This window comes from Xenopus laevis, chromosome 3L (assembly GCF_017654675.1).
Source record: "Xenopus laevis strain J_2021 chromosome 3L, Xenopus_laevis_v10.1, whole genome shotgun sequence".
Taxonomy (NCBI): Eukaryota; Metazoa; Chordata; class Amphibia; order Anura; family Pipidae; genus Xenopus; species Xenopus laevis.
Window position 1 is genome coordinate 92,295,976 of NC_054375.1, and position 14,806 is coordinate 92,310,781.

At 36.0% G+C, this 14,806-nt stretch overlaps 1 protein-coding gene across 9 annotated transcripts in view; it reads left to right on the plus strand.

The window, feature by feature from the left end:
- LOC108711240 (collagen alpha-1(VII) chain) overlaps positions 1–14,806 on the plus strand; it is a 181,287-nt gene that overhangs the window by 124,628 nt on the left and 41,853 nt on the right. For 8 of the 9 annotated variants that reach the window (XM_018252788.2, XM_018252787.2, XM_018252789.2 and 5 more), the window contains exons 80-85: positions 79–138; positions 5,226–5,270; positions 8,285–8,320; positions 12,149–12,184; positions 12,378–12,434; positions 14,212–14,283. The exons of the other annotated variant lie outside the window; for it this stretch is intronic. In XM_018252788.2, coding sequence (XP_018108277.1) covers positions 79–138; positions 5,226–5,270; positions 8,285–8,320; positions 12,149–12,184; positions 12,378–12,434; positions 14,212–14,283 — 306 coding nt within the window. The remainder of the gene's footprint in view (positions 1–78; positions 139–5,225; positions 5,271–8,284; positions 8,321–12,148; positions 12,185–12,377; positions 12,435–14,211; positions 14,284–14,806) is intronic. 9 annotated transcript variants of the gene reach the window in all.

Consider the following 14,806-nt stretch of genomic DNA (forward strand, 5'->3'; position numbering starts at 1 on the left):
CTTTTCAAAGAACATCAATCAAATGTTCAATACAAAATGGAGGGCTGCTTGTCTTTACTAATCTTTTCTTATTGTTAGGGTGAAGCTGTGATTGGTGAACCTGGTCCTCCTGGGCCTCGAGGGCTTTCTGGCTTAAGGGTAAGCAAAGTCTTTCAACCTGCTGTGATACTTACATAAATAAAGAATAACAGCTACAGGTAAAATATAGCTTTCCAGTGGTTAGTTACTACAATACTCAACATCCTTAGCCTATCAATGGTTTGGTGGTAAGTGGGCATTTCCCAACATCTTTAATGTTGTTGATTTTATATCCTAACCGAGAAATGCATACTTGTATTTTATGTTGCACTTAAGTGTATTTTCTAATTTGGACACTAGATTGCAACCACTAAGATTTAAGATGTCGCTGGAGATAGAGAGGGAGATCTAAAGTGCTCAGTGGTGCTAAAGAAATGTGCTGCAGTAAAAAGAAACCATGTTTGTTCACTGCAAGTGAACATTCAGTAGGACTTTGTGTTGTGTACGAATCCACTATGCCCCCTTATTAAATCAGAAAGGATTTGATTCCTCTACTAAGGCAAATTAGAGAAAGCTTGATTGGTTTATTTGTGCTACTGGATTGACTTGTTTGCCATATTGATTTTTTCAATCTCATCTACAATGTAACTGTTTTAGTTAGGTAACTCTGTGTCTATCTTTTTAACAAAAAAATCTTAATTTATGATAGATGAGACTATGTGCACTGTTAAAAGATTGAATTAAGATTTTGTTTCTGCAGGTCTTCTAGCCCCTTTATTATCAGAGCAAAATAAATGTAGATACTATAAGCTCTTTCCTGAGGCTTAACATCAGGATAAAATCATTAAATGTAAAAAAAAGTCTGTGTAAAATAACGTTTAGATATATGTCTTTTAAAGGCAATGAACCCTTCCACCTCTTTTGAAACTGTAACACCCCCACACAAGTTTTTCTCTCTAATTGCTTAACAGGAGCATTCAAACTGGAAGTTAACCTGGTCCTGGCTAGCCCCACTATGCTACTCTTCATTTGCAGCCCCAGGAGGGGGAATGGGGGCAGTGTCTTGTTGGTTGGGGAGGGAGACCTGTGCGAGGTGACTAATAGTTCAAGTGGTAGTTGTTGTCCTGAAAGTTCATAAATACATGATGTTTTGCAGTTTGTATTCCATGGGGATATGGAGGAACATAAATCAAATAGGGAACAATTCACTTGGAGGACCTCTATGGAGCAAATTCAGGGCACATCTGTCGCAAGGAACATTTCTAGTCCACAGCAGTGAGATAAAGAGGGGGGATGAGTTGTTTATTCCTCTTAAAGGGGAAGTCCAACTTTAGATTACATTTTAGTATGTTACGGATTAATCTTTTCGAATCAACTTTTGGGGGCAGATTTATCAAAGGTCAAAGTGAATTTTCGAATTAAAAAACATTGAATTTCGAAGTATTTTATGGGTACTTCGACCATCGAATAGGCCAAATTTGACTTTGATTCGAATTGAAAATACTTTGAATATTTGACCATTCAAAAATCGAAGTACTGTCTCTTTAAAAACTCTTTTAAAAACTTTAAAGAAACTTTTAAAAAATCCTTTGACTTCGAATGTCGGACTATCCTATTCGATGGTCGAATTTCAAAGTTTTTTTTCACTTCGAAATTCCACCCTTGATAAATCTGCCCCTTGGTCTTTGCTATTGTTTTTTATGTTTTTTAACCCTATATGTAGTCTGCAGCTGAAAATGTTATGTAGTTGTCATAGTTACTGACCCCAGTAACCAATACTCAAAGGCTATGACAGTCCTGTTTTATATTATCATTATGTGTTATTCCTTTTATATTTATTCAGGACCTTTTCTATTCATTTTTCATTCTGACTAGGCAAAACTGCTACCTACTTGCTAGAGTAATTAGGGACTAACAAGGTAATACCAGTTATATTTTTAAGCCTTCAAACTTTAGAAAAAAAATTACAATTTGTCTTAAAATAATGCAGTTTACATCACACTAGAAGTAGGTTAATCTAAAGGTGAACTAAAACTTTTATTAAAATCTGAGTAAATTCAGTCTCATAACATTTTTCAACCTGTTTGCAAATAATATTTCTAGGGTTTAGCAAAATGTTTCTCTAGTTTGCTATAGGATTATTAATGTAAAATTCTACAAATGTATTCTACCCACTCGGCAACTAGATTTGTGTTTTATTAAATGTCCCTTTGACAAATGTGTTATTATAGTAATATACTACTGGAACCACTAGATGGTAGCAGATATTCATTGTGTGGAATGATGTTCCTAAAGCTTTGTGTGTGAGCAAAATAATTAGCAGTAGGAAAGATCCATTTGTTTCAGAAGTAAATGTAGGACAGCTAAACTTCAGTTACTCAGTGTACATAAATAGTCAAGTATTATTTTAGATTGAATACATTGGGTTTGTGGATTGACAGTAAAACCAATTTAAATTCTCATACTTTGCTTTGAGATTTTAGCCTTATAAAATATAGGAAAGATTTTATATAATACAAAATATGTAATTTTTAAAAATTGTTATAAGAGAACAAAGAAGACTGACCAACAAAAAGTCCAATGGTATCTCCAATTTAAATATGCACATATAGTACAATGGAAGTGATTGAAATAATTGGTAAATCTGGGAGATGTGCTACTCTAGTAGGAAAAGTACATAAGGAACTGAATGAGTTAATCCTCGGGAAAGGGCATTGATTCTCTCTGTATAGACTTGAATTATAAGCATAAAAAGCATTGTAAGGAACTTTATATTGTAGAAATGGATTTATAAATGGACTTCTGAACAACAAAGGGTAGCCATTATAATGAAAAACAGTACTAGAAGAGGCATCAATGCCATTTAATTTTGATTAAAGAAGAAGTATGCAGGGGAAGGGGCAACACAAGTCAGCACAGAGTATAATGGAGAATAAATTAAGGTTTTAGTTGGCCATTGTGCTACAAAATTGTAAATGTTCAAGTTATATCATAGTTCAAAATGAACTTCTTTCTTAATTTTAGAAAGAATGTAAAAATTGGACCTTTTTCTGTAAGAAAGATGGTGAGGATTTCTAATATGATATGGGCTATTGCAAAAATGTATATTTTAGGAGAGCGGCTGGTGCAATGCTGCTTCTCTAAAGAGATTTTGCCACTGGAAAATGAAAAGAACACTCATACAATATAATCTATGTATCTGAACCTGAAAACCTAAAAATTGTGCATTATTATAAAAAAATTTTAAAAAAATAGTCAATGTACTGTAGTCACGTATGTGGAGCAAGTTACTGTGGTTACGTCCTCTTCCTATTTTTTAAAAATCTGCAAGCCCTTCACATACTGTGACTGTGAGTTTAGCTACTTTTCCTCAGGCCTATCAAAATCCCAAAGTTTTTACATTAGAAAACTAAGGAAGAGAGAAATAAAAACAAATCAAATTATTTTTAAGAAATAACAGAACAATCGAAGTAAAAAAATGTAGGGGCTTTTAAACGGAGTATATTATAGATGACAAAGTCACATTCAGTTCTGTATAACAAGGGGCAGATTTATCAAAGGTCAAAGTGAATTTTCGAATGAAAAAATTTTTGGGTACTTCGACCATCGAATAGGCCAAATTCGAATTTGATTCGAATTGAAAATACTTAGAATATTCGACCATTCGAAGTACTTTCTCTTTAAAAATCTTCAACTTCCCACTTCGCCACTTCAAACCTGCCGAATTTCTATGTTAGCCTATGTGGACCTCCTAGAACCTATAGGCAGTATTTGGCTAAGTTTTGAGAAGTCGAAGGATTTTTTTGTAAAATCGTGGGATCGTAGGATTCGAAGTACGATAGTACGATCTTAAAAATCCTTCGACTTCAAATGTCGGACTACCCTATTCGATGGTCAAATTTCGAAGTTTTTTTCACTTCAAAATTCGACCATTGATAAATCTTCCCCCAAGAGACCAAGGAGTTGCTGGCCTATATAGTTGGATTTATGCCATCTGAACTTCAGCTTCATTAGCTTGAAAACTGTTTGGGTAGCAGAGCCTAAACAGGTTAAAGTGATTATGACCATAGTAAATCAATGTGCTGATTTTTGAAAAGGTGTTATGTCGAGAATAATAACAATCTACTATGTGGTTGCATAGAAACAGATGCTGCATGTCTATAATTTGATTGCTATTCAGCTCTGCAGTGCAGTTGTTTTATAGAAGTCTAGTTAAAATGGTGCTATCTAGCAACTATGTGTTTATCTCATTTAGTTCCATTGATGTGTGCTACATATAGTAGGTGAATGGTGGATTGAAATTGCAAAAAATTGTAGGGATGCCCGATTCTGTGATATGTGGCTTTAGCTGAATATCGAATCCTTAACAAAATCTGAACCCTGATCTGCATAAAAAATTTTAAAAATTGGGCGAACTGTAAAAACATTGTCACCTTCAGTTGTCCCATTAAAGTCTCATGATTTTAAGGGTTCAGCTTGTGTTTGGCTGAACACTAACCTAGGGAAGTTTATCAAGTTTCTTCTGTCTGGGGTGTATAATCGTTTACAGAAAGTGAGTAACTGACCTGACTCGCATTTTCCGTAATTGACTGCTGCGTCTTGCTGCCAAACGGATTTAGTTTTTCCATGACATGAAAAACTTGCCACCTAAAACCTGGAAAAGTTTTTTATTTTTGGCAAAAAAAAAAATTGCTGTGCAGTGCGTGAATATCACGACCACAAATATTGATGGAGTGTAACCTAAATTTTACATTTGCCAGGGGACAGTTTTCCCAAAATGTAAGTTTAAAATTTAATGTTCCTGTCTCAGGTGTTTCAGTCTGGCAGCTCAGTAATTCAGATGCAGATTCTGAACAGTTACGATTTGCTACATTAGTGGATACATTTCTTAGCAGCATCTGTGGAATATTATCAATGATTGTATCAATTATAACAACTGCCTATAATTGGGCTCATCAGGTCCAAAGATAATATATCAACTTACTGTATGTGTCAATTTAGAAGTTTACAGAGTCGGCGACCCCCCCTCCCTTCCAGAGCTGCTTCATAAATAAAAAGTAAATAAATAAACAAAGTAAATAAGTAAATAAAAAGTAATTGAAAAGTCTTTTCTTTCTGGTGAATTATCTGAAACCAACTGAACTGAAAAAAGTGTGGGAAGGTGAACGACCCCCTTAGCAGCATACCTATAATTTTATTTTTATCAGGGAGAAAATGGGATCCCAGGCTTACCTGGACCTGCAGGAATCATGGTAAGTGACCAAGTTATTTATTTTTCATAAATAATCAATAAAAAATATACTGCATGTTATTTAGCATTTTAATGTGGTACTTAAAGGAGAGCCAAACCCTTTATATTAAAATCCCCCACCCTCTACCCTACATAGACCCCCCTCCCTGCTCCCCCCCAGCCTAGGTGTTACCCTCTATAAATGCCCCTATCTCTTTAATTACCACTCGTTGCAGATTCAGCGCATCAGAGTTCATGGTGCCATTTTCTTCTCTTCGGTAATCTTCAGGTCTTCTTCCGGCACTTCGAGAGTTCCCATGACTTTCGGTGCAGGTGGCAGACTGCTCCACTTCATGGAGATTACCAAAGAGAAGAAGATGGCGCCAGTGCTGTATCAGAAATGAGGGTTAAGTAAAAAGTTAGGGGCATTTACCAAGAGTAACAGCTAGGCTGGGGGGGAGCAGGGAGGGGGTCTATGTAGGGTAGTGGGGTAGGGGATTTTAATTTAAACGTTTGGTTCTCCTTTAAATATAAAGTTGCTACACAACAAACACAGATTATTCATGTTCTAATGCTGGCTACGTGAATTTGAACTACAGTAACTAGATATAGGTATATATCAGTAATGGATTCTGTGAAAAATGATAGCTTTACCACAATCCTTCCATACATACAACTCTTGATTATCCTGGGAAAGATGAGGGACAGCTTGGTATGTTGTAATTTTCTTACTTCCAGTAACTACCTGTCAACCTTAATTTCATTTGCACATTGTTTTATTAATGCCCTCTCACATAAAGATCATGTATCACGAGCAGACTATAATTACAGGCCCATCCTTTCCACCCTGTCCACATCACTCGCTGAATGTTTGCTGTTTCCATAACAACTTCTTGCTTCAGATAAACTTTTTTCTCCGATTCATGTTTAGATATTTGTCATCTAATTAACCCTTTGACATATACATTTTTCTATCTTATTGTTCGTTCTAATACAATTTTATAGCAGTGTAACTCCTACCAGGCAGTGGTAACTGGAATACAGCAAGTCTCATGCACATATGTGTGTGTATCTATATATGTATACAGTAACATAAAATACAGTCTTATAAACTAAGACATTTGACTGGGCAAAACAGCAAACTAGATAAAATTCCAAACCTCACCCTTGCTTACTGAGTGTAATAAACAGGCCTCCGCACAGCTGCATCCGAATTGCAAATCTCCCGCTCACCAGGCTCCAGAGCTGTGCCAGACTCAATGGGGTAAATTTATCAAAGAGTGAAGTTCCGCCACTAGAGTGAAATTCCACAGCTCTCCATTCATTTCTATGGGATTTTGAAAGGCGTATTTATCAATGGGTGAAAGTGAAACTTCACCCTTTGATAAATACACCTTTAAAAACTCCATAGAAATGAATGGGAAGTGGCAGAATTTCACTCTAGTGGCGGAACTTCACTATTAACTTCACTCTTTGATAAATATACCCCATGGTGTAAGACATGTGCATGCACACGCACACAAAAAGGGAAAAATTAAGTGGAGGGGCAATGAAGGGAGCCAGCCTTGGGGTGCCTGATTTGTAAATCGAGGCCTGGTAATGGATTCGCTAAAATTAGTCCATTTCTATCCTCTATAGTAGCGATCCCCAACTTTTTTTTTTATCAATGAGCCACATTTAAGTATAAAAAAGTTGGGGAGCAGCACAAGCATGATAACAGTTCCTAGGGGTGCCCAATAAGGACTGTGATTGATAGCCCTTAGTGTGAGATTTTGGTTTGAAACACCCCAGCAATGGTCCTGATGAAAGCAGACTTATAGTATGTTATTGCTAATATGTTGATTTCTAGTTATTTAAAACTTGTTTGTGATGTTAATTTATTAATTTCTTAATTTCACTAATAGGTACTTAAAAAATATCCCCACAGTGCTCCCCACAGACCCTGATGCAGTAATGGTGGCCTTTCCCACAGGCAAATGCTTCACATTCTTTATTATCATCATTATTCATATAGCACCGACAAGATACTCAATGCTTTATTTATTATGAGAAATTTTATGAAAATAGGTTTGTGAAGATTCTCATTCATCCAGGTCATGGTATATCTCTAGAAATAAGTCAACTGGACTTGCTGTGTTTTTTTTTCCTTGAAGACCTTTCACCAGTCATCCAACTGGCTTTCTCAATTCAGAATAACTTGTACTGGTACTGGACTGGTTCAAAAGATGTGTTAAAAAAGATGTGTTAAAGAAGCCATATATGTAAAAACTGAAAAACCAAGTCAGAATAGAGGGCAGGGGAGGGCAAAATCTATTGTCTGCCAAACCAAGGTTCAGGGTAGGTGGCAGTCATCAAATACAAAGTCCAGTCATCAAATTTTAAGTTTGGGAATATGTCAAGGCATGCAAAAATGATCTGATCTATAATCCAGGCAAGGGTCAATACAGACACACAGGCAGGGACAATAAGTAAGGCTTAACTATGACCAGTAAAACAGAAGCCTGCTTGGGCTTGAGTATCAGATGAAACAGAAGAAATAGGAAATTAGAGCCACATCTGAAGGTAGTCAGGGGAACCTACCATCAGACAGGTACTAATGTGCATCGATTTAACTTGCCATGGCAGTCTGCTAGTGCACTTTTTCTGTTCTGTTCTAATACTCTAATACATTTATATTTGATAGGGATGTTTTAGCTAGGGTTATCCAAAGTTATAGCTAAAAATAGAATTGTTCAAGGTTTTCAAATGCAGTATATATTTTTCATCAATTAATCACAATATGCAAAAACAATGAAGTGTTTCGTTACAATATCTGTGCAGGATTTCTGATACTTCTTGGTGTCAACATAGATTGATTAGGACACCAATGAATAGATGCCACACTGAGAAGACATTGGCGGACAGAGAAGAATCACTTATTTCTTTCTTTTTTCAATAACATGATATAGCATTTAATGGATTTTTTCATTGTAGTTATTTATTATTTCCATAACATTTTCTTACATGGTGGAAAATCTGTTTGCTTGTTCTTTGCAGGGTTTAAAGGGATTCCCAGGAATCAAAGGTGAACGAGTAAGTACCTTTGAATCCGCAACACAATACAGTAAAACCTCCATTTTATGGAGGAAAACATAGTGTACATCCGGGAAAATGTAAAATCAGGGAAATCGGTTAAAACAGCATCTTCTTCAAGTGCTCATAAGATATAGGCACAGGAGTTTTACATTGAAATACAACATTTAGGGGCCCATTTATTAAACCTCAATTTTTTCTGTTCAAGGGTTTTTGCAGGAAAACTTAAATTTTTCATGGAAAAAACTTGAATATTTAGAGAATTGTCATACCCCAAAGCTGCTAAAAATCCTTATCCATCTCAAACCTGTCAAGGTCATGGTAGAAGTCAAAGGCAGATGTCGCTGAAGTTGTTTCTTGACATCATGAGCTGTCCTGGATAATGGGGCTTTCGTCTGATAAATCGGAAAAGTCAAGTTTTTGGAGCGAAAATTCGATACAGTCTAGTTTTTGGAGCATTAATCACACGGTACTAATTGGCGCTCCATTTGTTGCAACGTTTTGTTGGTCCAATTTTTTTTCGTTCAAAATTATTGATGAGTTCGACTTTGTTTTCATAAAAATTTTTTATTAATTCAAGTTTTAGTAAATAATATAACATTACTGTGTTAATGACAAGGGTTAAGCTGTAGCATTAATGTTATACTATGGGGGGGCATGTGCACGACCCCTCTGACAGCCACATGGGCAACCTAAAGCAATAAGTGATTTGTGTATGATTGTATGAGATGCAGACTGATTGGACTTGTCTATTTACAGATAGAACCAAGGCAAAATATGCAAAATATAACCCTACCCATACTCAGACTCTCCTTCACCCAACCCCTCCACTCCCCCCCCCTTCAAGATCCCTCCCCGCACAAGATTTTCTGCTCAGAAGTTCACCTGGCTGCTAACCTGCAATACTGTAAGTGTGCAGAGTTGTGCAGTAGAGTTCAAAGGCACCTTCTTCTGTCTCTCTTCTGCCCTCTTCTGTCAGTTGCCGATACGGCTATATTGCGGGAGAAGGTGCAGTAGAAGCCAATTAAGGACATATATTGAACTGCTCATGCACCTTTAAGATCTATATCTGTGTTGCCGTTCTAACAGAAGAAGACAGGGGAAGATGGCCCCTTTGCACTCCTCTGCAGATTTAGGGGCAGATTTATCAAAGGTCAACGGGAATTTTCAAATGAAAAAAAATTCGAATTTCAAACTTTTTTCAGTACTTCAATTAGGGAATAGGCCAAATACGATTTGAATTTGAAAAAAAATGTGAAAATTCGAAATTTATCATGTACTGTCTCCTTAAAAATTCGACTTCGACCACTCACCATCGAAATCCTGCCGCATTGCTGTTTCAGCCTATGGGGGACCTCCTAGAACCTATTTGGAGTCAATTGGTGGACTTTGAATTCGATCGAATGCACTATTCCTTCGATTCGTATGGACCTATTTAATTGAAAACAGACCTATTCGGCCAAAAAAAACTTTGACTTAATTGATAAATATATCCCTTAGTGCAGGTCAGCAGACAGGTAGACTTCTAAAAAGAATAGAGGCTGCAGGGAGAGAGCTTGGAGGGGCAATGGAAGGGATGGAGGGAGGTGTAGGATTTAGTCCTCCTTTAATTTCACTAATAATAATGTGTAAATTCACAATGACCTACATGTTGCAAAACCCTCATTCTATTTTAAGCAGTATACCCCTCATTCAGGATAAGCTCAATGAATAGGGCTTGTCAGGGCCTCCCGTCCGGCCACACCGCTCCCAGCCCCCCTCCCGTGCATGCTGCATGGAGTAGCATAGCAACTGCTATTCTCTACGTAAAGATCCTATCAAGCTCTCTTAACCATTGTCTATAAGCAAACAATTTAGAGTCATGACTGGTATTTCTTTAAAAGGAAACTATCACATTATACTAAAATACAAAATTCTAAATATAATCAATTACAAATTCTGTACAGTTTCTGAAATAATCAAGTTACTCTTCACTATACCCCTCTCAGCATCTTTTTTTATGAAGGAGTTGATATCAGTTATTTAAGTCAGCTCTAATACATCTGCTAGGAAAGGAAGCCCCTAAAATATATATTAGATCTGTCAAATTAATATATATAAAATTCCGAACTATTGAAAACACTGCGGACAATTTCTGAACATCGGTTAGTTTTTACTAAGTGGTAATTATGCAAAGGATTCAATGAGAAAATAAATAAAGGCAGATTATAATTAGTTTTCACTCTCCACCATTTATATTAATACTGCAGAATTATTTCTAGTAAAGGTATGGGATCCCTTATTCAGAAAGGCTTTATCCAGAAATCCCTGAATTAGGGAAAGATCATCTCTCAAATTTTCAAAATTATTTTCCTTGTAAATCAGCATTATACTTTTCCATAGTTTTGGTTAATAATTAAATACATACACACATACATACACACATACACACACACACACACACACGGTATGGATCCGTATGGGATATATATATATATGTATACCAACCTATAACAACCTATTCCTACTGTAAATTCCAAGGTCTACTTTGAGTAAATTAATCTAGAAGATAGTTGCCAAGATTCTTCTTCTTATGGAGACTACCACAATCATTCCCAAACTATAGAGAGCTCTTCTAAAGTCTAGTTATGACCACTTCTGACTAGATAGATTGATTGATAGATTGGGGATAAATAAAGCTCTGCTGGATCCATATAGTTCTTTTTATATGTACACTCACTGTTATGCAACATAATAGACAGTCTATCAAATTATCAAAATGGTCACGGCCAGTTTAATTTAATGGGGATCTTAAAGGAAAACTATACCCCCCCAAACAATGTAGGTCTCTATAAAAAAATATTGCATAAAACAGCTCATATGTAAAACCCTGCTTCATGTAAATAAACCATTTTCATAATAATATACTTTTCTAGTGGTATGTGCCATTGGGTAATCATAAATAGAAAATTGGCATTTTAAAAAATAAGGGCCGCCCCCTGAGATCGTAAGATTCACTGTACTCACAAACATACCAACAAACCATACATGTTAGGTCACGTGAGCCAATTAACAGACAGTTGTGTCTTTTGCTTCCACACTTCTGTTGCTTAAGTGTTCATTTTGGGGGTATAGTTTTCCTTTAAGGAAAAAGCCCATGGGTCTCAAAGGGCTTCTACAGCAAGCCAGCCATTAAAGGTGCACAAAGTATGTTGGGACAACAGGAGATTGTCACGTTTCCAGGGTCACAAGGAGTTGTCACCCAGAATCTAGGCCAACTCCTCCTCCATTACGCACCATATAAGTAAGCACAACCCCTAAGGGTACCCCTATGCTTTAAGATAATGTTTTCCTAAAATACTGGCTTGTTGCTTAGGAATGGTCAATCAATTCAATGCAGGGTTATTTTGATCTTGTGGTTCTGTATGTATAAATTAAACACATTAAATGGGGCTCATTTTTCAACACTTGTCAAATTTGCCCATGGGCAGTTACCTACAGTATAGCAACCAATCAGTGATTAGCTTTTTGAAGCCAGCTGCAAGTAGAACAATGAATGCAGCAATCTAATTGGTTACTGCCCATGGGAAAATTTGCCCAGTGTTGATAAATGACCCCAGTGTGTGACCTTTAAAGATACTGGCTTGATCTTGAATCTGCTGACATTCAAACGTTCCATAGTATTTTGCCTGTTTAATGAAAATGTCAATACATTTTTGAAACAGAGAAATATACTGGAAATGTAAATTATGTGGCATTGGCAGTCAGGTCACTGGCATTGTAAGAGCTTATATTATATTATCTAAAAAAATGTCTTTGGTTTACTTTTCTTTTCTACATGTGTTTTAGGGTGATCGAGGCATTTCTGGGTTTAAGGGAGAGAAGGTAAAAAAAAATATTATTTTCTAAAAATGTAGTTAAATCATAGTTTTTAGCACAATAACATTTAATGAATATATGAATATATAAAATATTGGTTGTCTTTACATTCATTTAATATTTTTGCTAGTTATAGACCAAAATGTAAATAATTGGCAAAATTGTGAATTCATGTTATCATTTTCAATCATTTATACAGGGTGACTCCACAACACTATTTGGCTCTCAAGGCTATAAAGGAAACAAAGGAGATCCGGTAAACTCTTATGTTTATTTTTGTATTATATAATGTCAGTTTTTAGATATATTTGACAAGATATGGAAGATTCACTATAAGGCTCTATAAAATTGAGAGGCTTCACTTACCTAGGCCCCTGTCACACGTGCACAAAATTGCATCCCATAGTGTTTATTTAGTAATCATATGCGTCTGGGTAATGTTATCCTTTGCACCTTGCCCATAATTGAAAACTTTGCTCAGCACTGGTGGGTTTAAGGCAGCCTTGTTCTTACCATCTGAACATCTGGATGATGTGCAAGTTATGGGATTGTATGGTGGATGCCTGCATACCTTCCCCAACTTGCCCTCATGAATACTGTACTGCAGAATATGGGTAGCACTGTATTCGTGGGTGTCCGCAGGTCCCTGTGCTCCACTTCTTTTCTGGTAAGGTGTGTAATTATTAAGTGTATCTGATATTTCTGTGTAGGAAAAAAGACGAAGCTTGCCTCTCAAAAGAGGGTGCAGTAGAAATGCAGTTGCACCTAGTTCCCTTGTTCAAAGTGAATTGCTTAAATTCACTGATGTAAAATGTGGAAAATATAATAATACTTCTTAATTTGTCATTTTTTACTTTCATAAATGTAAACAGTAAACATACCCTGTTTTACTTCAGGATATCTGGTTATTGCTTATCCTAAAAACAATCATGTAATATCACTTTAACACACCAGATGTAAAGTTATGGGGGGGGGGGTTCCAATTAGTTACATTAGAGCTACATTCTGTCTAGATTACTGATTTTACACTTCCTTGAGCATGTACTTATTTCCATTTGCAGTACTGTGTATTATATGTAGTGTTATTTTTTTAACCCATTGTCTGGAACAGTGCCATCTTTTGGGATGATAAAAATGTACTGGCAAATATCTAACACGATCTGTTAAAATATTACATTACTGCTAAAACGGCATCCTTCTGTTAAAAAGCTTGCTCTAGCTTCCAGCACCCCCAACAGATGGATGCTAAAAGCTCAATAAAAACTGGAAAGATTCAGGATGGATCTGCTTGTTCACTGAGATTTTTTAAATCAATTCTAGGCTGTTCTATGCCTTTTCATGATAAGGGAATTGTACAATGACTAGGAAAATTATTTTAAAACTCTATAGCTCTCTATGGTTTGGGAATGATTGTGGTAGTCTCCATAAGAAGAAGCATCTTGGCAACTATATTCTAGATTAAATTACTCAAAGTAAACCTTGGAATTTACAACAGGTATAGGCTATATTTATATATATATATATACACACACACAGGTATGGGACCTGTTATTCACAATGTTTGAGACCTGGGGTTTTCCAGATAATGGATCTTTCCATAATTTGGGTCTTCATACCTTAGGTCTACTAGGGAATTCTGTAAACATTAAATAAACCCAATAGGCTGGTTTTGCTTCCAATAGGAATTAATTAAATCTAAGTTGGATCAAGTAAAAGGTACTGTTTTATTATTACAGAGAAAAAGGAAATCATTTGGTTTATTAAGTTAAAATGGAGTCTATGCGAGATAGACATTCCGTAATTTGGAGCTTTCTGGATAATGGATCCCATACCTGTGTATATAAATTACATTTTAAAAAATGTATTTATATGCAATAGAATAGGTGCAAACAAATTTTTTTTCCATAAAATCATTTTATTATAAAAAATATTACGGTAAATAGATATCTGCTGAAAGCAGGCAATGCCAAGGTTTAAAATAGTGTTTTTAATGTACCAGATAGAATCAGTGACAATATTTAGCATTTTCTTAGGGTGACAGGGGCTATCCAGGCTTTGATGGAGACAAAGGAGAGAAAGGAGAAGATGGGCCTGCTGGGGAAAAGGTAATTTTTTCTATCTCTTACTAAGAAATCTGTTATGTACAAAATGATTAAGCCAAATGCTTAGTAAGAGTAACGTCAAGCATCCATTAAGGTTAAACTTTTTTGTAAGTGACACCTGCCTAACTGCTTGTTGGCTAGTTGATCATTAGGAAGGAAAAACCCATCTGAAGCCTCTCCAATTTTGTCTTAAAGGGGAAACAATTCCTTGAGGACAATCAAAACAGTTCCTGGATAAACTTTGTACTATAAGTTAATTTCAGTAATTTTGTATTTTTTCAGTGCAAATGGTGTTCTAATGATTCATTTAAATGGAGTGACATGGTGAACCAACTGAGCCAATTGTCCACATATAGGTTGCTCCATTTGTACGTAGATGACATACAAGCAAAAGTGTACAAAAGTGTAACTACTTACACTTCACTATATTTGTATAACATTTGCCTATTCCCAGCAGCATAGTAAAACAGTGAGGGAAATGGTGTCACTAGTAGATGGCTGCTAAAGGGGTGTATGCCTTGAGTAC